Source organism: Stegostoma tigrinum, chromosome 13 (genome assembly GCF_030684315.1).
Source record: "Stegostoma tigrinum isolate sSteTig4 chromosome 13, sSteTig4.hap1, whole genome shotgun sequence".
Classification (NCBI taxonomy): domain Eukaryota; kingdom Metazoa; phylum Chordata; class Chondrichthyes; order Orectolobiformes; family Stegostomatidae; genus Stegostoma; species Stegostoma tigrinum.
This window is the reverse complement of record NC_081366.1, coordinates 33,976,484-33,998,629: the sequence shown is the minus strand read 5'-3', so window position 1 is coordinate 33,998,629 and position 22,146 is coordinate 33,976,484. Positions and strand designations below refer to the sequence as shown.

The window sequence follows — 22,146 nt, the reverse complement described above, 5'->3', positions numbered from 1 at the left end:
AAGTTCCAAGGTTTAGATGTTTCACACAAGATAGAGGGATATAAAAGTTGCGTTGCTGATTCAGGAGAATGTCACAGCAATACGAAGACAGGGCATCTTACAGAGCTTATCTAGCAACACTATGTGGGTATAATATAGGAACAAGAAAGGTGCAATCACTATGATTGGGTTATATTTTCAGCCTTCCAATAGCCAGCAGGAAATTGAGGAACAGAAACGTAAGCAAATAATGGAAAGATGTAAAAACAACACTTGTTGTAAGAGATAGTAGGAATAGCAGATGCTGGAGAATCTGAGATAATAAGGTGTAGAGCTGTATGAATACAGCAGGCCAAGCAGCATCAGAGGAGCAGGAAGGCTGACGTTTTGGGCCTAGATCCTTCTTCAGAAATGGGGGAGGGGAAAGGGGGATCTGAAATAAATAGGGACGGGGGAGAGGCAGATCGAAGATGGATAGAGGAGAAGATAGGTGGAAAGGAGACAGACTGGTCAAGGAGGCTGGGATGGAGCCAGTAAAACTAAGGAGGTAGGTCAGTCCAGGGAAGACGGACAGGTGAAGGGGCGGGATGAGGCTAGTAGGTAGGAGATGGGGGTGGGGCATGAGGTGGGAGGACGGAATAGGTGGTAGGAAGGAGGACGAGCTGGGCTGGTCTTGGGATGCAGTAGGGGGAGGGGAGATTTTGAAGCTTGTGAAGTCCACATTGAGACCATTGGGCTACAGGGTTCCCAAGCGGAATGTGAGTTGCTGTTCCTGCAACCTTCAGGTAGCATAGCTGTGGCACTGCAGGAGGCCCAGGATGGGCATGTCGTATGTGGAATGGGAAGGGAGTTGAAATGGTTCATGACTGGGAGGTGCAGTTGCTTAGCGTGAACCGAGCATAGGTGTTTTGCAAAGTGGTCCCCGAGCCTCCACTTGGTTTCCCCAATGTAGAGGGGGCCACAACGGGAACAGCGGATGCAGTATACCACATTAGCAGATGTGCAGGTCTTCTTGGGGCCTGGGATGGGGGTGAGGGGCAGGTGTAGCACTTCCTGCGGTTGCAGGGAAAAGTGCCAGGTGAAGTGGGGCTGGAGGGGAGTGTAGACCGGACAAGGGAGTCACGGACAGACTGGTCCCTCCGGAAAGCAGATAAGGGCGAGGAGGGAAAAACGTCCTTGGTGGTGGGGGTCAGAATGCATTTTGCGGAAGTGTTGAAGGTTGATGCATTGGATCCAGAGGTTGGTGGGGTGGTACGTGAGGATGAGGAGGATTCTGTTTTGGTTGTTATTGCAGGGAGGGGGTGTGAGGGATGAGTTGTGGGAAATGTGGGAGACACAGCCGAGGGTATTTTTGAGCAGTGAGGGTGGGGTGAGTTGTGGTCCTTGAAAAACAAGGACATCTGAGATATGCGGAAGTGGAATGACTCATCCTGGTTGCAGCAGCAGCGCGAGCGGGAGCTTGGAGCAGGAGCCTGTCGGGAAGCCGGTGAGTCACTGTTTTTGAATCTTTAAAAAGCTTACCTCGAGTGCCGGTGCCTTCCATTTCTGGTTGCAGCAGCAGCGCGAGAGGGAGCTTGGAGCAGGAGCCTGTCGGGAAGTCAGTCAGTCATGGTTTTTTGAATCTTTAAAAAGCTTACCTTGTGAATAGGCAGAGGTACGCTGAGCAGGAGCCGACACAGGACTGGTGGGTGAGTGAGGTAATATATTGGTGTGGCTGCGTTACCCGAAACACTACTCGGGTAGTGTCTCCCACCCATCCTCCTCCTCTAACCAAAACAAAAGGTTCTGTGTGCCTGATTGGTAAGGTAACAAGTTTATTTTTTATTCTTTATTTTTTAAGCCTTGGGAATTTAGAATAATGGGAACGGAGGTCAGGGCAGTTGAATGTTCCTCCTGCAGAATGTGGGAGGTAAGGATCACCACTAGTGTCCCTGCTGACTACATCTGCGGGAAGTGCACCCAACTCCAGCTCCTCGAAAACCGCGCTAGGGAACTGGAGCTGGAGCTGGATGAACTTCGGATCATTTGGGAGGCAGAGGGGGTTTTTGAGAGGCGTTACAGGGAGGTAGTCACTCCTCAAGTACAGGAAAAAGGCAGATGGGTTATGGTCAGGGGACGGAAAGGGAACCGGCAGGCAGTACAGGGATCCCCAGTGACCATTCCCCTCAACAATAAGTATACAGTTTCGGATACAGTTGGGGGGGATGACTTACCAGGGGGAAGCAGTGGGGCACAGGTCTCTGGCATAGAGTCTGTCCCTGCTGCTCAGCAGGGAAGGGGGAAGAGGAGGAGAGCATTAGTCATTGGGGACTCCATAGTTAGGAGGACAGATAAGAGGTTCTGTGGGGACGAGAGAGACTCACGGTCGGCGTGTTGCCTCCCAGGTGCCAGGGTGCGTGATGTCTCTGATCGTGTTTTTGGAATCCTTAAGGGGGAGGGGGAGCAACCCCAAGTCGTGGTCCACATTGGCACCAACAACATAGGTAGGAACAGAGACGGGGATTTAAGGCAGAAATTCAGGGAGCTAGGATGGAAGCTGAGAGCTAGGACGAACAGAGTTGTCGTCTCTGGGTTGTTGCCCGTGCCACGTGCTAGTGAGGCGAGGAATAGGGAGAGAGAGGAGTTGAACACGTGGCTACAGGGATGGTGCAGGAGGGAGGGTTTTGGATTCTTGGATAATTGGGGCTCTTTCTGGGGTAGGTTGGACCTCTACAAGTAAGATGGTCTTCACCTGAACCAGAGGGGTACTGATATCCTGGGGGGAAATTTGCTAAGGCTCTTTGGTTGGGTTTAAACTAATTCAGCAGGGGGATGGGCACCAAAATTGTAGTTCGACTATAGAAAAGGTTGAGTAGGGTGGTCCGAAATAAAGTTTCAGGGAAGCAAGATGGCACCGGCAAGCAAGAAGTTGGATTGAAGTGTGTCTACTTCAATGCCAGGAGCATTCGGAATAAGGTGGGTGAACTTGCAGCATGAGTTCGTACCTGGGACTTAGATGTTGTGGCCATTTCGGAGACATGGCTAGAGCAGGGACAGGAATGGTTGTTGCAGGTTCCGGGATTTAGATGTTTCAGTAAGAACAGAGAAGATGGTAAAAGGGGCGGAGGTGTGGCATTGTTGGTCAAGGACAGTATTACAGTTGCAGAAAGGATGTTTGGGGACTCGTCAATTGAGGTAGTATGGGCTAAGGTTAGAAACAGGAAAGGAGAGGTCACCCTGTTGGGAGTTTTCTATAGGCCGCCGAATAGTTCCAGAGATGTAGAGGAAATGATAGCAAAGATGATTCTCGATAGGAGTGAGAGAGACAGGGTAGTTGTCATGGGGGACTTCAACTTTCCAGATATTGACTGGGAACACTATAGTTTGAGTACTATAGATGGGTCAGTTTTTGTACAGTGTGTGCAGGAGGGCTTCCTGACACAGTATGTAGATAGGCCAACAAGGGGCGAAGCCACATTAGATTTGGTACTGGGTAATGAGCCTGGCCAGGTGTTAGATTTGGAAGTAGGTGAGCACTTTGGTGTTAGCAATCACAATTCTGTTATGTTTACTTTAGTGATGGAAAGGGATAGGTGTATACCACTGGGCAAGAGTTATAGCTGGGGGGAAGGCAATTACGATGAGATTAGGCAAGATTTAGGGAGCATAGGATGGGGAAGGAAACTGCAGGGGATGGGCACATTAGAAATGTGGAGCTTGTTCAAGGAAAAGCTCCTGTGTGTCCTAGATAAATATGTACCTGTCAGGCAGGGAGGAAGCTGTAGAGTGCGGGAGCAGTGGTTCACGAAGGAGGTGGAGTCTCTGGTCAAGAGGAATAAGGCGGCTTATGTTAGGATGAGATGTGAAGGCTCAGTTAGAGCACTTGAGGGCTACGAGGTAGCCCGGAAAGACCTAAAGAGAGCTCAGGAGAGCCAGGAGGAGACATGAGAAGTTGTTGGCGGATAGGATCAGGGTAAACCCTAAGGCTTTCTATAGGTATTTAAGGAATAAAAGAATGACGAAAGTAAGATTAGGCCCAATCAAGGATAGTAGTGGTAAGTTGCGTGTGGAGACACATGAGATAGGGGAAGCACTAAATGAATATTTTTCAACAGTATTCACTCTAGAAAACGACAATGTTGTCGAGGAGAATACTGAGATATAGGCTACCAGACTAGGTGGGATTGAGGTTCACAAGGAAGAGGTATTAGAAATCCTTCAGAGGGTGAAGATAGATATGTCCCCTGGGCCGGATGGGATTTATCCTCAGATCCTCTGGGAAGCCAGGGAGGAGATTGCCGATCAACTCGTCATTGTCTACGGGAATAGTGCCAGATGACTGGAGGATAGCAAATGTGGTTCCCCTGTTCAAGATGGGGAGTAGAGACAACCCTGGTAATTATAGACCAGTCAGCCTTACCTCAGTTGTTGGTAAAGTGTTGGGAAAGGTTATAAGGAATAGGATTTATAATCATCTAGAAAAGAATAAATTGATTAGGGATAGTCAGCACGGTTTTGTGAAGGGAAGGTCGTGCCTCACAAACCTTATTGAGTTCTTTGAGAAGGTGACCAACCAGGTAGATGAGAGTAAACTGGTTGATAGAACATAGAACATAGAACATAGAACAGGACAGCACAGAACAGGCCCTTCAGCCCACAATGTTGTGCCGACCATTGATCCTCATGTATGCACCCTCAAATTTGTGTGACTATACGCATGTCCAGCAGTCTCTTAAATTTCCCCAATGACCTTGCTTCCACAACTGCTGCTGGCAACGCATTCCATGCTCTCAACTCTCTGTGTTAAGAACCCGCCTCTGACATCCCCTCTATACTTTCCTCCAACCAGCTTAAAACTATGACCCCTCGTGTTAGCCATTTCTGCCCTGGGAAATAGTCTCTGGCTATCAACTCTATCTATGCCTCTCATTATCTTGTATACCTCAATTAGGTCCCCTCTCCTCCTCCTTTTCTCCAATGAAAAAAGTCCGAGCTCAGTCAACCTCTCTTCATAAGATAAGCCCTCCAGTCCAGGCAGCATCCTGGTAAGCCTCCTCTGAACCCTTTCCAAAGCATCCACATCTTTCCGATAATAGGGCGACCAGAACTGGATGCAGTATTCCAAGTGCAGTCTAACCAAAGTTTTATAGAGCTGCAACAAGATCTCACGACTCTTAAACTCAATCCCCCTGCTAATGAAAGCCAAAACACCATATGCTTTCTTAACAACCCTGTCCACTTGGGTGGCCATTTTAAGGGATCTATGTATCTGCACACCAAGATCCCTCTGTTCCTCCACACTGCCAAGAATCCTATCCTTAATCCTGTACTCAGCTTTCAAATTCGACCTTCCTAAATGCATCACCTCGCATTCATCCAGGTTGAACTCTATCTACCACCTCTCAGCCCATCTCTGCATCCTGTCAATGTCCCTACAACAGCCCTCTATACTGTCAACGACACCTCCAACCTTCGTGTCATCTGCAAACCTGCTGACCCATCCTTCAATCCCCTCATCCAAGTCATTAATAAAAATTACAAACAGTAGAGGCCCAAGGACGTGGTGTATATGGATTTCAGCAATGCGTTCGATAAGGTTCCCCACAGTAGGCTATTATACAAAATGCGGAGGAATGGGATTGTGGGAGATATAGCAGTTTGGATTGGAAATTGGCTTGCTGAAAGAAGACAGAGGGTGGTAGTTGATGGGAAACGTTCATCCTGAAGACCAGTTACTAGTGGTGTACCGCAAGGGTCAGTGTTGGGTCCACTGCTGTTGGTCATTTATAAAAATGACATCGATGAGGGCATAGATGGATGGGTTAGTAAATTTGCAGATGACACTAAGGCCGGTGGAGTTGTGGATAGTGATGAAGGATGCTGTAGGTTGCAGAGAGACATAGATAAGCTGCAGAGCTGGGCTGAGAGGTGGCAAATGGAGTTTAATGCAGACAAGTGTGAGGTGATGCACTTTGGTAGGAGTAACTGGAAGGCAAAGTACAGGGCTAATGGTAAGATTCTTAGCAGTGTAGATGAGCAGAGAGATGTCTGTGTCCATGTACACAGATCCTTGAAAGTTGCCAACCAGGTTGACAGGGCTGTTAAGAAGGCGTACAGTGTTTTAGTTTTTATTAATAGAGGGATTGAGTTCCAGAACCAAGAGGTTATGGTGAAGCTGTACAAAACTCCGGTGCGGCCGCACTTGGAGTATTGTGTACAGTTCTGGTCACCGCATTATAAGAAGGATGTGGAAGCTTTGGAAAGGGTGCAGGGGAGATTTACTAGGATGTTGCCTGGTATGGAGGGAAGGTCTTACGAGGAAAGGCTGAGGGACTTGAGGCTGTTTTCATTAGAGAGAAGGTTGAGAGATGACTTAATTGAAACATATAAAATAATCAGAGGGTTAGATAGGGTGGATAGGGAGAGCCTTTTTCTTAGGATGGTGGCGGCGAGCACGAGGGGGCATAGCTTTAAATTGAGGGGTGAAAGATATAGGACAGACGTCAGAGGTAGTTTCTTTACTCAGAGGGTACTAAGGGAATGGAATGCTTTGCCTGCAACGGTAGTAGATTCGCCAACTTTAGGTATATTTAAGTCGTCATTGGACAAGCATATGAACGTGCATGGAATAGTGTAGGTTAGATGGACTTGAGATTGGTATGACAGGTCGGCACAACATCGAGGGCCGAAGGGCCTGTACTGTGCTGTAATGTTCTATGTTCTCTGTAGATGCAGTGGTGGCAAAGGAATTGGGAATAGGGAATGGCATTTTTGCAGGAAGATAGGTGGGAGGTGGTGTATTCTAGGTGGCTGTGGGAGTCGGTGGGCTTGAAATGGATATTGGTTTCTAAGTGGTTGCCTGAGATGGAGACAGAGAGAGGTCCTGGGAGGACAGAGAGGTATTAGAGATGGTCCAGGTGAACTTAAGGTTGGGCTGGAAGGTGTGGGTGAAGTAGATGAACTGTTTGAGCACCTCAGTGCACGAGGCGGTGCCGATACAGTCAATGTAACAGAGGAAGAGGTGCGGTTTAGGGCCAGTGTAGGTACGGAAGACGGATTGTTCCACATAACCTACAAAGAGGCAGGCGTAGCTTGGGCCCATGCGGGTGCCCATGGCCACCCCCTTTGTCTGTAGGAAGTGGGAGGACTTGAAAGAGAAGTTGTTGAGGGCGGGGACGAGTTCGGCTAAGCAGATGAGGGTGTCAGTGGAGGGGGACTGGTCAGGCCTACAGGACACGAAGAAGCAGAGGGTCTTTAGGCCATCTGTATTAGGAATGCAGGTGTATAGGGGCTGGGCGTCCATGGTAAAGATGAAGTGTTGGGGAGCGGGGAATTGGAAGTTCTAGAGGAGGTGGAGGGCATGGGTGGTGTCACAGACGTAGGTAAGGAGTTCCTGGACCCAGGGGGAGAAAATGGAGTCCAGATAGGTGGAGATAAGTTCAGTGGGGCAGAAGCAGGCAGAGACAATGGGTCGACTAGGGCAGTTTGGCTTGTGAATTTTGGGGAGGAGACAGGAGTGGGCGGTACAGGGTTGGGGAACAATGAGGTTGGAGGCTGTGGGTGGGAGGTCACCTGAAGTGGTGAGGATGTGGATGGTTTGGTGCTCGGGGGTGGGGTCGGTTGGTGGTGGTGAAGAGTTAGCACCTGGCCTCAGCGATGTAGAGGTCAATGAGCCATACTACAACTGTACCTCCCTTGTTCACGGCTTTTATGGTGAGGTTGGGATTGGAGTGGAGGGCTGCACGTTCTGCGGGGGAAGAGGTTGGAGTAGGTGAGAGAGGTGGAAAGGTTGAGGAGATTAATGTCTTGACAGCAGTGGGAGATGAAGAGGTCGAGGGAGGGTAGGAGGCCTTAGGGTGGTGTCCAGGAGGAAGGGGAGCCTCCCCGGCAGCATGACTTCAGATTCACTCTCTTACTCGGAAATGTCACTTGCTCAGTATGGGGGAGGCCTGGGGGGGTTGAAGACGTGGCAGGGCTCGGTGTTGCTGTCTCCTTTGGGGCTGCTGGCTGTGGAGGCGGCGAGCAGAGCAACGTTAGTATCAGCTGTGGCCGAAGTTGCATCAGTACTGGCAGTGGGTGGAGTTGCATCGGCATTGGGCAGAACTTGAGGGGTGATTTTTAACTTCCTATACTGTCGGGGGCTTTGATTGGACAGCATTTGTTAGTTGCATCCAACAGGATTTCTTGAAACAATATGTAGATAGTCTTACTTGGGAAGGGACTTTATTAGACCTTACATTGGGTAATGAGCATGGACAGATGATCGAAGTTTCAGTGGGGGAGCATTTTGAGAACAGTACTTATAACTCTAAGTTTAAAGACAGTTATGGATAAGATGAAGACTGGGCCTTGGGTGAAAATACTAAATTGGAGCAGGATTGATTACAACAGTATCAAGTCAAAGCTGGAGAAATTACATTGGGCTAGCTGTTGGAGAGTAAATCAACTCCTGATGTGGAAATCTTTTAAAGACAAAGCTGATCAGAGTTCAGGACCTGCAGTATAAATGATTTACAAATAGTGAAAGTACAAAGTTTGTACTGAAGCATATATTTGTTGGAGATTATTTATATTCATCACATCAACATACACATCATAAAATTTAGTTCTTTTTTCAACTGTACAAATTATAGGCAAATATACTTTCAATTTCAAAGTTTCAAAATAGCCCCAAAATACCAAGTACATTTCTATATTTTGCACATAAGTGGTTTGAGTGTTACATCTTAAGGGAATTGGGTAGCGTACTCCTTTTGCAGTTTATCTTCAAATTCAGTCCACGTTAATGTAACAAAGATCTCACCTCCTTCTAGTTGTGTAAAATTAGTTCAAGCATCACCAACTTACTCCCCTGACACACCCAGGAAATGTCAACCTTCCTGAATAAGGATAAAGTTTCCAGCTATTTTAAAGCATTTAGAGAACAATAGCATTGTGTAATAAAAAAAAAGACTTCGGTATCATGATCAACTATATTCCAGTTACAAACAATTTCTTTGAGATAATACAGACACTTGTCTGAAAATTATTCCCAATTACTTATAATATTTCTCCTTGCATTACATAAACTTTTCCATTAGCTTATTATTTTATCTAATACAAGTTGACCAAAATAGCTTAATTGCACCTGAGTCAATTTCTTTAATAGGTATACATTGGTTTATCACATCAATATTTTTTGAACAGTTACCACTGTTAGTAGATTTATCCACTAACAGTTCAGTCCAGCTTGCTTCAGTTCATCCTATTTCTCATCCCATTAAAAGCTTTTCTTATTTAAATTTAAAAATTCAGTGGGAAGTTGGTTGTTGAGTAAGGCAAGGGAGGAAATAGCAGTACTTGGCAAAATTTTCAATTCTTCTCTCACCACAGGAGAGTTGCCAGAAGACTGGTGGACATTCACATGGTATTGTTATTCAAGAAAGGAGCAAGGGATAAACCAGGTAAGTACAGAACAAACACTTCAATCTAGGTGGTGGTGAAAACTATTGGAAACAATTCTGAGGGACAGAGTTAATCTGCATTTGGAGAGTCAGGATTTAATCAAGGGCAGTTAGCATGGATTTGCTGAAGGGAGATCATGACTGACCAACTTGGTTGAACTTTTCGGAGGTGACCATGTGTGTAAATGAGAGCAATGTTTTGATGTAGTCTATATCAACTTTAGCAACGTTTTGCATAGAGGCCCAATTGAAAAGATAACAGCCGAAGGAATGCAAGGAAATTTAGCAAATTGGATCCAAAACTGGCGGAGTGGCAGGCAGCAGCGGATGACAGCTGGGGGGAGTTTTACCCACTGGAAGTTTGAGAGTCCCACAGAGTCAGTATTGTGGCTCTTACCAGTTGTGGTTTATATAAACGATTTAGGTTTGAATGTAGAAGTACTGATCAGTAAGTTCGTAGACAATACAAAAATTGGTGGTTTGACAAATAGTCAGGAGGATAGCTTTAGACTATAAGGGAAAGAGAGAGAGGCTGGTCAGTTGGCCAATCAAAGTCAAATGGAATTCAATTCGAACGAGGTGATGCACTTGGGCAGGACAAACAAAGCAAGGGAGTGCTTGATGAACAGTAGGTCCTTGGGAAACATGGAGGACTAGAGGGACCTTGATGTGCAAGTCCACCAGTCCATTAAAGGTATAAGGGCAGGTGCATAAAGTGGTCAATGCAGCACATTGTATATTTGCCTTTAGTAGTCAAGGCACAGAGTTTAAGAGCAGGGAGGTTATGCTGGAAATGTATAAAATGTTAGTCCACAGCTACAGTACTGATTGCAGTACTGCACACCATATTATTGGAGGGATGTGATACCACCAAAGAAAATGCAGAGGAGATTTACCAGCATGCTGACTTGGAAATATATCAAGATTCCTTCACTGTTGCTGTGTCAAAATCATGGAATTCTCTCCCCAAGAGTATTGTGGTCAATCTTCAGCACGTGGCCAAAGGAGGCAGCTTACCACCAACTTCTCAGACACTGCTAGGGATAGGCAATAAATGCTGGGCAGCCAACAATACCCACATCGCATGAGTGAATGAACACAAAAAAATTGTTTGAGCTGGAGAGTTCCAGTTATGCTGAGAGATCGGACAGACTGGAGTTGTTTTCCTTCGAGCTGGGAGATTGACAGGGGATATGATTAGGATGTACAAAACTATGAGGTACATAGACAGGATAGACCGCAAGAAACTTTTCTCCTTGAATAGAAAGATCAATGATCAAGGGGACAAAGGTTTACAGGGAAAAAAACCCAAAAGAACCGTGGCTACTGTAAATCAGAGACAAAAACAGAAATTGCTGGAGAAGCTCAACAGGTCTGGCAGCATCTGTGGATAGAAAGCAGAGTTGATGTTTCAGGTCAAGTGGCTCTTCCTCAGAATTGAGGTGACGAAAAACCCTTTCAACCAGACGGTAGTTGGAATCTGAAAATCACTATCTGTTAGGGTGGTAGAAGCAACAACTCTCATAATATTTAAGAAGGATTTAGATGTGCATTTGCAATGCCAACACTTTGGGCCAAATGCTAAAAAAGGAATTAGGTAGCTGATTTTGACTGGCACGGACACAAAATGGGCCAAAGGGCCTTTTTTCTGTGTAGTATCCATCTCTCCCTTTACCCTAATGTTACATTTAATGAAATCATGTCACTATTTTTAAGATGCTCCCTTACTGTCATATCTTCATCTGGCACACTCAAAAAATCAAATCAGAAAAGTATGTGCCAAATAATTAATGAAATTTTGTTAACAATGTTGTTTAATATCATAATCATGTCAATGTGAGTAATTAGGGACCAACAGTACCAGAGACAGGTAAGAAGAAATGAGAGAACAGTGACCACAACTTTTGTCAAATTGAAGTTCATTTTGGAAAACAGAAATACTTCAAATGTTACTTGGATATGAGACCATTCAGTCACAAACATTTAATTGGGCATTTTCCCACTATATTCCCAACAATACTTTTAACACTTTTCCCTCAGTCATAGAATTCCTACTGCATGGAACCAGGCCATTCAGCCCATTGAGTCTACAACATCCCACCCTGACCCACCTTTGTAGCCTAACCCAGTAACCCTGCATTTACAATTGCTAGTCTACTTAGCCTGCCCATCCCTGGACACTATCAGCAATCGACCTAGCCTGCACATCTTTGGATTGTGGGACGAAACCAGAGCACCTGGACAAAGTCCATAGGAAAAGGGTGCAAACACTAAACAGGCAGTCATTCAAGAGTGAAAGCGAACCCAGGTCCCTTGTGCTGTGAAGCAGCAGTGCTAACCACTGAGTCATCATGCCACTAACCACCTGATCCAATATTATACGCTGATGCAATTTTTACCTCAACCAACAGATCTGGAATTGAAAGCTACAGCTTTGTAGTTCCTTGCAAGATGATGTTTTTGCTGTCTCTGAAATCACTTTTATATTCACCCAATTCCATTCTTTCAAAACAACTTTAGATTAATGCATAACCTACACTTTTTCTTAAAAACAACTTCCAATTCTCATGTTTTTACTGTAAAGTGCGTTCTGTGGCATCAGAAATTGCATCTAAAAATTGAAATAGGCAGAATAAATAGAATATCTCAAAACAGAAATTACTGAATATAGGGGTACACAGGGTGTACATCGTGCACTAAGGTGGTCAATAACTACTAAATTCTGTGCCCATGGAAAACCGAAGATAATCATTTTTTATTTAAAAGCATCTATATTAAATTGAAAGTATAAATTGTACCTTCTCACTTTTGTTCAATACAGCTAGAGGTGTGCAAAGTTTACTGAATGATTTATAATATGGTTTAATATGGCTCACCCTCTATTATAAATAATAATGACTAATGACTCAGATTTTTGTCCTGTGCCATAAAAAGCATAAATATTTTTGTATATTAACCCAAACCCTATAGCATAGCAACAATAAATTTTATTCTTCTCCCTCAAAGTCATGGCTGTAAGTGACCATTTTGATTTTCCTTGTATCCACAATTGAGACTGCGAAAGTTTTCTACAGGCTTTTGAATGAAGTTGAGATATAATACTCACTCATTGAAGATTAGGTCTGGTGCAAAGAAGAGCATATTGCTATTGACATGTTGATAAGATCGCCAACCAAGACTGAAAACCATTAGAGACATCCAAGAATACTGCAGTAACATCATTTGATCATCCAGGTGCAAAGATCTGAACCCTACAGAAACAGATTAATGATCATCAGAATGATTCTATTCCGATGCCAACATAAGTGACTGAAAGATAACAATGCGTTATCCATCTTAAACATGCTTTCCTTTACTCTTTGTAAGAAATGATCTTGGCCACTCAAGCACCATTACTCCACATAGATTAATTGCCTAAGCTGCCTTTTGAGAATGCTTTCACTGCACTTCTACTGTACATAAATGCTATTACATTTCTTTAGAGGCAAAGCCATTAAGATTCTAAGTATGAAATACATAATTTTTTGATTATCTTTTGTTGGGTTTTCAATATTCTGGGTTACACCAATCCTTGCTACATTCTATGTTTTATTTGTTCAAATTGACGCCATCCTTAATTTCCCTGATTAACTGCAGTTGGATTATCCGCTGCTGAGAATCCTTCTATGAACTATTTTTTAAACATCGATTATTGTTCTTCAAAAAAAAACTTTGTTGCTAAACTCCTTTCCTAGTCCACTCCAGCTAGCTCTGCCCATATTCCATTGAAAATACTCTTACTTAAGCTTGGTATCATTATTTCTGATGCCAGTTCCTCCCTCTCAAACTGCATGCTAAATTTTATCATATTACGGTCACAGTGTCCTAGGGGATCTTTTACTCTGAAATCATTTATTAAGTCTGTCTCGTTTATACACCACTAGATATAAAATAGTTTGATCCATGGCTGGATTCCACAAATACTGTTCGAAGAAACTGCCCCGAGTACACTATATTAATTCTTCCTCATGGCCACTTCTGACTTTCCTAATTTACACAAAGATTAAAGTCACTCATGGTTAATGGGAATTGGTGTTTGTCTCCCAAATTATTCTCTGTCCTATCGTATTACTACTGTAAGGGGTCAAAAGGATGCTCCTATAAGTGTATTTTCCCCCTTTTAGTTTTTACTTCCACGCTTACTGATTTCTACACCTTCCAAACCAATCCAAGATCATCTCTTGCTACTGTACTTATTCCAACCCATTATTAAAAATTTCGAACATGACAAGCAAAAAGAAAAACAAAATCAAGATGTTCTTTTATTATAATTTGCACCGTTTTCTTTAGAAAGCACACTGGCTTGGCCAGAGTCTGTGATGCATTGTATGTCCACGAGCAGGGAGGCATGGTGGTGACTGCACATTCTCATGTCTACATGTGTTTCCTCTAGGTGATCTAGTTTCTTTCCATAGATAGGCAGGTTATGAGGACTGGCCATGCTAAATTGGCTGTAGCGACCAAGGACATGTAGGCTAGGTGGATTAGCCATAGTAAATGTGATGCATCAAGGTTTAGGTGGGAGGCTACCTCTGGGTGGAGGCTCTTCAGAAGGCCAGTGGGCTGAATGGCCTCTTTCCACATTGTAGGGATTCTATGATTCTATAAATATGCTGAATGGCTTTTTGTCTTCCCATCTGTTCAGTTTTCATTCATATATCATTACTTCAATCAAGACTGCAATGACATTATTAACAAAAATATTTCTATGTTGTACATTACTTAATTTTTGAACAGACATGAGAAGGGAGATTTTTTTGCCATGAATAATTGACATACAAGTGTCAGAAAATAGTATACTTTCTATTTAATCTTATGGTAGCACAAAACTTTAAAAATAAGAACAGCACATGATGCAATGTCAAGCCTGGGTTATATATAATTTATGATGTGTCTTAAATTCTGGATCTCTAATGCACTAATGTAAAAATAATTGGTTTCTCACAATAATAGTTCTGAATTTGCTGAAGAAATAAGGTATGACCTTATGGTGTTATCCAGTACCCATTACTAATAGTAGAAAGGCACAAGGGACGCATCCGACAAGGAGCTTCAGTTATACACACCAAAATGCATGTACTAAGAAAGATCTCAGGCATATTGGTTATTGAAATTTTCCTTGATTGTCATACACCTGTTCCAAGCTAGGATTCTTGATCCCAATTCTCTTCTTTTACTGTAGGAGGGTATTTTGAAATTAATGAGGTCAATGTTAAACTCGTTTGAAATGTTCCTCATGATTGAAAAATTTTTCAAACTTATCTTCATAAAAAGGCAATCGACACCCATGAAAATGTGGAGAAGAATGTGAGAACTTAACAGCTTAGGGAGGCATGGGAAATAATTAAAGAGAATTTTATTTTCTCAAGAAAAAGAAAACGATTTACTTAAAAACCTTTCCCCAATATGTTCTTGGAGGACAGGCCTTTGTCATTTACCTGGCAGAGACTTTGCCCATTTCACAACTGAGATCATCTGTAATCCACCCAAGTTATTCAGTCCTGATAGGAGTCGATTGGGTGTGTCAGGCAGAGAACTATCATATCCTGCGTACAAGAGATCTGGCTCAATCACCTCAAGAATCGAAACCATGGGAAGAGTCAGGGTAGGCATTGCAGAACAAACTAAAGATGAATCCTGTGATGCTACTTTTACTGCAGTTTCTGAAGTGGTAGTATGTGGTGCCTTCATCTTGTTCAATTTCTTTGTCTTCCGAGCTATAAGTAATATAATAGATTTATTGACAAAAGATCAAAAATATTCCATCCTAAAGAAACACAACCTAAAATACAGTTCAGCTATCTCAAAGGAAAGGCCATTTTTAGACTGACTAAACAATGTAATAAACCAAAGCTTGGTTAAAAAGAAGTTACTGTTGCAATTAGTTATGGGTGATCACAGCCAATTAGGAACTTACAGAAGATTAGCTTTTTAATGTAACATATATAACAAATGCTCATTTCAATAAAATAAAAACAACGTAGAAATTTAATGAAAAACACAAGACAGACATAATATCATCATCGAGCGGGAAACAGATCCTTCAATCCAAATCGTAATTACTGTAGTTCTGAGGAAGGGTCACTAACCTGAATCATTAACTCTGTTTATTCCTTCACAGATGTTGCCAGACTTGTTGAGCTTCTCCAGCAACTTTGTTTTTGGTCCTGATTTACAGAAACCACAGTTCTTTTGGTTTTTATTTAGAACCCAAAGGGATTCTACAGATACATTAAGGATAAAACAGTAACTAGGGAGAGAATGGGGCTCCTTAAAGACCAGCAAGGCCACATGTGGAACTGCAGCAGGAGGTGGAGGCAGGAGCGGGGTGGGAGGAGGTAAGAAGTACTGAACAAGTATTTTGTACCAGTGTTTACTGTGGAGAAGGATATGGAAGATACAGAACTTGGAGGAATAACTAGTGACATCTTGAAAAACATCCACATTATTGACGTGGCAGTGCTGGGCGTTTTAAAACGCAAGAAGGTGGATTAGTCTCGGGTACCTTTATTGGTGTGTGAATTGGATATAGAAGTTGGGAGGTCATGCTGTGGCTATACAGGACATGGGTTAGGCCACTATTCGAATAGTGCATCCAATTCTGGCTGCTCTGCTATAGATGCTGTGAAACTTGAAAAGGGTTCAGGAAAAAAAAAATTACAAAGATGTTGCCAGGGCTTGAGCTATTAATGCTGGCAAATGGGACTAGATAAATTTGGGATATCTGGTTAGCATGGCAAATTGGATTGAAGGGTCTGTTTCAACGTTGTACGGCTTTGTGACTACATGATGTGGTTGCTTTCAATGCTGGTTAATCATTCTTCATAACAGTCAATCTTTTCAGATTTGGAGAGTGGTTTGACAGCAGGATAACATTTTCTTGCGAAGCCTGCCCATGTATCTGGGCTGTGAACCCGTACCAATATATGTTGACTTGCCCATGTCCGTGGCACCATGGCAGAGTGGGACACAAGCCTGGGCTTTCTGGCTCAGAGGCATGAACGTTACCAACTATACCACCTGGGCGTCTGCATTGCTTAGAGGTTTGCATGCCCCATATGCACTACTTTAATGAAGAGAAAGGTTCAATCACAACGTCAATAGTATGGCTGTAGCATCATGTGAGAAATTGACGGAATGAAGAGAATGAATTGTAGAAGAAACGTCAAGATGATGAGATATCTGCAAATGTGAGTTTTCATGTATCAAAGTTGTGAATACTGTACAATTCCTGCATATAAAAGTTGTTCTATGAATCAAAGGTTTTACTAATATTCTTATGCCAAAACAAATAATAGTAACTTTCTTTATTAATGTTCTTGATGTGCTGCAATTAAAGCACATTAACCAATTACAGCAACAGATGGCACTATTGTTCCTTTTTGATGTTCTACCTTCAAACCCCAGAATTCATGCTTAACATGATATAAATTGACGAGACACTTTCAGTCCCAACAACTGAAAAATAAATTTATACCTAATGATCTTTAATTCTTGACAGAGCAAAAATGTTCTTTCAAGCCATGACCTATTCTCTTTTTGGCAACTTCCTGTTCAATGATACGTCTGTTTCCTTTCACCCTGTTTTTAGATGTCATTCCCTCAACAACTTCTACACTCCCCTTATGGCTGCAGGCAAAATACCTGTACTTCTGCCTTGTTCCATACTGCTTCATTCTTTAAATTGAATCCTGGCTCTGTCAGGAGCGAAGTAATTGACTGACATACTAATGGCGTCTTGAGGATGACTTACTTCCATACCAATTTGATGGATTCAGACGGCTAAGGCTGATCTGCACACTTTACCAAGCGAGAGGCAGGCAGTGTTTGGTGGGCTGGGTTAAATGTATTGCTAAGAGGTTTGCATGCCCCATATGACACCTCAAATACACTTTTGCACACATTCTTAATAATGTTTTCCTAAGTATTCAGTGTCTTCCAAGTGATCTTTAATCATTTAAGTTAGTCAGTCACTGCCACTAACTTCTATGAATCAATTGTTATGTTTGACCTTTTTGGGGCATCTCAGACAACATCCCCAAAGCATTTCACTGTTCTCCTGGAAATCTCCTGTGATGATTGTATCCTGCATAGAGATGCTTTCACAGCCTGGTGTCAGACATCACTGGCAAGTCTGGTTTCAAGTGATTAGTACTTGGATTCTGAGAAACTTGGCTTGCTCAGTGGCTGCTGTTGGATTGCCTTTCTTGCTTCTGGATCATGTAAAGGTTCTACCAGAAGTGTGTCTCCAGTACCCAATAATGATTGCCGAGGTGTCAAAAATTACATATGGTCCTATGAAACATGACCTGAGTCTTGGGTTTGAGACTGCACACTTAATTCTTTTCCCCTCAAATCATTAATACCTCCAGGATTTGATAAGCTTTAACTCCACTTTCCCAACTTTTCCCCCGAACCCTTGATTCCGTCTGATTAAAAATTTGTCTATCTCAGCCTTGAGTATACTAATCAACCCAGCCTCAACAGCACTCCACTGTAAAACATTCCACAGATTCATTATTATCCTTTGATGAAAGAAGTCCTTGCTCATCTGTCTTACAAGGGTAACACCTTACTCTGAGAATATGCCTTTTGGTCCATGACTCACCCACAAGGAGAAATAACATTTTTTGCATCTATCGTGTCAAGTCTCTTGAGAATCTTGTGTGTTTCAATAACATCGCCTCTCATTCTTCTAAATTCCAATCAATCAGTACAAGCCCAGCCTATTCAGCCTTTCCTCATAATAGTTTCTCCATACCTGGTATCAAGCTAGTGAACCTTCTCTGGACTGCCTCCAGTGTCAGCGCATCTGTACCTCAGATAAGGGGTCCAACACTTCAGAATTTCAGCTGTGGTCTGACTTGTGCCTTGTACGGTTTTCGGAAAACTCCCTACATTTATACTCACTTCTCTTTGAAATAAAGGCCACCGTTCCATTTGCCTTCCCCATCACCTGTTGAATGTAGATGTTAGCTTTCTGTTAATTGCTACATTCCTCTGTTGTTTAGCTTTCTATTTTAAATATTAGCTCCTTTATTCGTCCTACAAAAATGTGCTACATCACATTTTCCTACATTAAATTCCCACTGCCCTGCTTTTGCAAACTCACTTCACCTGTCTACATCCCTTTGTGACTGTGTAATACTAATTACATAACTTCCCAACTATTTCTGGGTCATCCACAAACTTGGCAATAGTACAATCACTTTCCTCATCCAAGTGGTTAAAATAAATTGCAAATATTTGTGGCTCCAGCACAGAATCCTGTGCCACTCAATCAGTTACAGGTTCTTGAGATATCTGGGTTCCTGAACTATAATGACAGTGCAGCCCTCAGAAGTGCCACTGTTGCCATACACCATGAAAATTTTGACATTCCAGAACGTGAGCATTTGACCATATGGAAATTGACTGTGTTTAATTACTTTACCATCTATAACAAGGCACAGTTTAAAAGGCAGCTTTGAACTGCAATCTTCAAGAACCAATTTCCAAAGGATGACGATATTGCTATTTTAAATTTTGATCAAGTATAAACTGCAGTGCATGAAATAGCATCCATGTCTGTTTTAAGCTCAAAACATATTGCATTGCAATTGCATCCTGACACACATTACAGACAGAATAATAGAGATTTTAGGATAATTCATGCCAGATTGGTAGATAATCTTTTAATCATTTAACAAATAGTATAATAAACCGTAGTATAAATATTCTAAGGTAATGTTAATTTCCTTCTGCTGCATGAAGTAATCAAATTTACCGTCGAGATTCATTCCAGCCTGGAGGCACTTTCTAAAACGGCAAGCTGGGCAGTTCTTTCGACGAATCTTATCAATGATGCAGTCATTCCTTCCAGCACAGAGGTAGTTATGCTGTCCTATAAAGGAAAATATAAAATGTCTGATTACATCATTAATGATATTGATGTAAAAATTCAACTGGGTGAAAGGGAAAAACTGCTAACAAATATTAATGACAATATACAACAACGTGTGGAAGGGTCATTCAACCTGAAAAGTTAACTCCAATTTCTCACGACAGTGCTACCAGACTTGCTGAGAGCTTCCAGCAATTTCCGTTTTGGTTTCTGATTTACAGCATCAGCAGTTCTTTCAATTTTATGCAACAACCTGTAATGGACATTACTGCTCTGGCTGTAAGTAGGGTGTGATTGAGAGCAAAACAACCCAAGCTTACAGAACCATTAGAAATAAAAGGGCAATTTGAATAGGAAGGAAAATTAGAAGGTTGATAAATGAAAATTACTGTCGTGGAGAGAAAGGGTTTTCAACAATGGTGATCGGGCAGTGAAAGCGCAATGGGCAGGAGAAATTAGTAGCAAAAGACAACAGAAGGTGTGTTTAAATACCTCCTTTGATTTGGGGTGGTGGAGGATACAGAAGTAAGTCACAAACACAATTTAGTCACAAACGAATTTTTAAGTTTCACAGGATAGCAGGTAGAATAATTCAAGTAATACAAGCAACGAATCTCCAGGATGTATTTAGGATTAACTTTCCAGAGCTAAGATGATGTTTAGAAATGACAACAGAAAAGGCAATAATGGACTTAGTAGCAGGTAACAAACAAGAGTTAGCTTGTTAAGAATCTGATATGACTATGAAGTGACTGAATTTGATATTAGGTTTGGGAGGCAGATGAGAATTTAAAAACAGGTTTTAAATTTAATTAAAGCAAACTTAAAGGGTGATTAATGAACAGATTATAGTAAATAAAACTGATCCATTACAAACAATGATAAAAGATGTGCTACTAAACTAGTGCATATCCCAAACGTCAAGCAATTTGCTTGTGTACGCAAAACACTGGTGAATAAATGATGCACATAACTGTATGACGTTAAAAGAAGCATCTACTCAAATGGAAGGAAACAGACTAGTAATGAACATCACTGAAAGAATACCGAGTGAATAATAACAAATGAAAAAGGGGAATAGGAACACAATATTCAAAGCCAATAGTGATAAAGGAGAACTTGCCAAATTAGGGTCACATGAATACATAATATAGAAACGACATATTTGCAGAGTGAGTATATTGTAACCATTCCTACATTGGCAAAAAGAGAAAATATTGCCAATACAAGGGAACACATAAATAAATACTGTGGAAGGATTTGGTGGATTTAATAAACCTCAGAGTTGCAGAAGCAAAAATAATAGGAATGGAAACAAAGAGACAAGCATCCAGTACTCAAGTGCTTTTCTACTTCAGGGTGCAAAAGAGTGAGGAAATTACAGACGCAATAATCATAATTTTGCATGTTTCTTTCCCAATAGTTGAAGAATTGTTCCATCTGGAAAAACTTGTTCATTTTTAAAAATTAGCTTGCCTTCCAATAGCTTATGAATTTGAGAGTCAATTTACTGCCCTCTTGCTTCTAGGTTAAAGAGATTAGAATTTCCCTTTGGAAAGATGCACCTGAATCCAGTTCAGATTTATGAAATGCAGGCATTACTATCCGTGAATTAATGGGTTTCAATTTACAGAATTCTGAATACAATTTGAGAGCAAAAAGAGAAGGCTCAACAAACAGCTTAAACATCTACTCAGTTAAAAAGCCTATTTTAGGGCCTATTCACTCACAACACAATTTTAGAAACGTTCATGGGGAAAGCAGCAATCCAAAACAGAACAGAAGTATAACTAAAACAATTTTATTTATTAATTTGAAGAGCTTCTCACAAAAATCTACTAAAATCAATTTTGAATGACTTGCTGTTAAATTTTTCTTAACTGATATTTAGGACTGTTTTCTTTTTGAAGAGAGAGTAAGGTCATAAACATCTTTTAACCAAACAAAACTGTTCCATCAATCAGAAATTTTGTTTGCCTGACACCATACACTAAAAGCATCAACACACCTTCAGAAACTAATTCATTTTAGCATGGCTAAAAAGAGCCACACTAATTAAGGGAACATCTCAACAGTCCTGCACAAACACTGAGAGCTAATGTAAAGCACACTTTGGCTTCAAAAGTTTAATGTTTCAAGATTTGTTTCACTATTAGCTTGGTGGAAATTTTCCCCCCATATATTGTGTTAATAGAACAACAGACTGAATAACAGGAATCACAAAATATCTATAACACAGGAGGTGAACCAGATCTCTGCAACAGCAACTTAACAAGCTCCACTCCCTACCTTTCCCTGCAGCCCTACAAACGTGCTGTCTTTGAATATTTAGGTGATTCCCTTTTGAAAACCACGAATGAATCTGTCTTCATTACATTCCAAATAACACTTTTTTAAAAACTGTGAAAGAAATAACCAAGAATTTTCATCTTTCACTACTTTAAACTGATAATTTGTTATAATTGATGTCAATTAGAGAAGCTTCAAGAAATTTTACCATTAACAGCACAGATCCCCCATCTGCTTCCTCGGAGCTGGTGCCAATAACCAATTAAGAGGTCTAGCTGAACACCTGGTTTACCAAGTTGTCCCAATGCAGCCTGTTCTAAAAGTTGATTTTCCAGCTTTGATGTAGCATATTAATTCATTTGATTTTGACTTTTTTTCTTTATTCACTCATGGAATGTGGGCGTCACTGGCTAGGCAGTATTTATTCCCCACCTTAATGGCACAGGTGGTAGTTAAGAGTCATTCTTGTGGATGTGGAGTCACATGTAGGCCAGACCAGGTAAAGATAGCAGTTTCCTTTTCTAAAAGGTCATT

The 22,146-nt window shown here is 41.8% G+C and overlaps 1 protein-coding gene across 4 annotated transcripts in view; it reads right to left on the bottom strand.

The window, feature by feature from the left end:
- LOC125458076 (progesterone receptor-like) overlaps positions 1-22,146 on the bottom strand; it is a 95,523-nt gene that overhangs the window by 18,048 nt on the left and 55,329 nt on the right. For all 4 annotated transcript variants that reach the window (XM_048542946.2, XM_048542950.2, XM_048542948.2 and 1 more), the window contains exons 4-6: positions 19,207-19,323; positions 14,879-15,157; positions 12,508-12,652 (exon numbers count right to left, since the gene is read on the bottom strand). In XM_048542946.2, the coding sequence (XP_048398903.1) occupies positions 12,508-12,652; positions 14,879-15,157; positions 19,207-19,323 (541 nt within the window). The remainder of the gene's footprint in view (positions 1-12,507; positions 12,653-14,878; positions 15,158-19,206; positions 19,324-22,146) is intronic.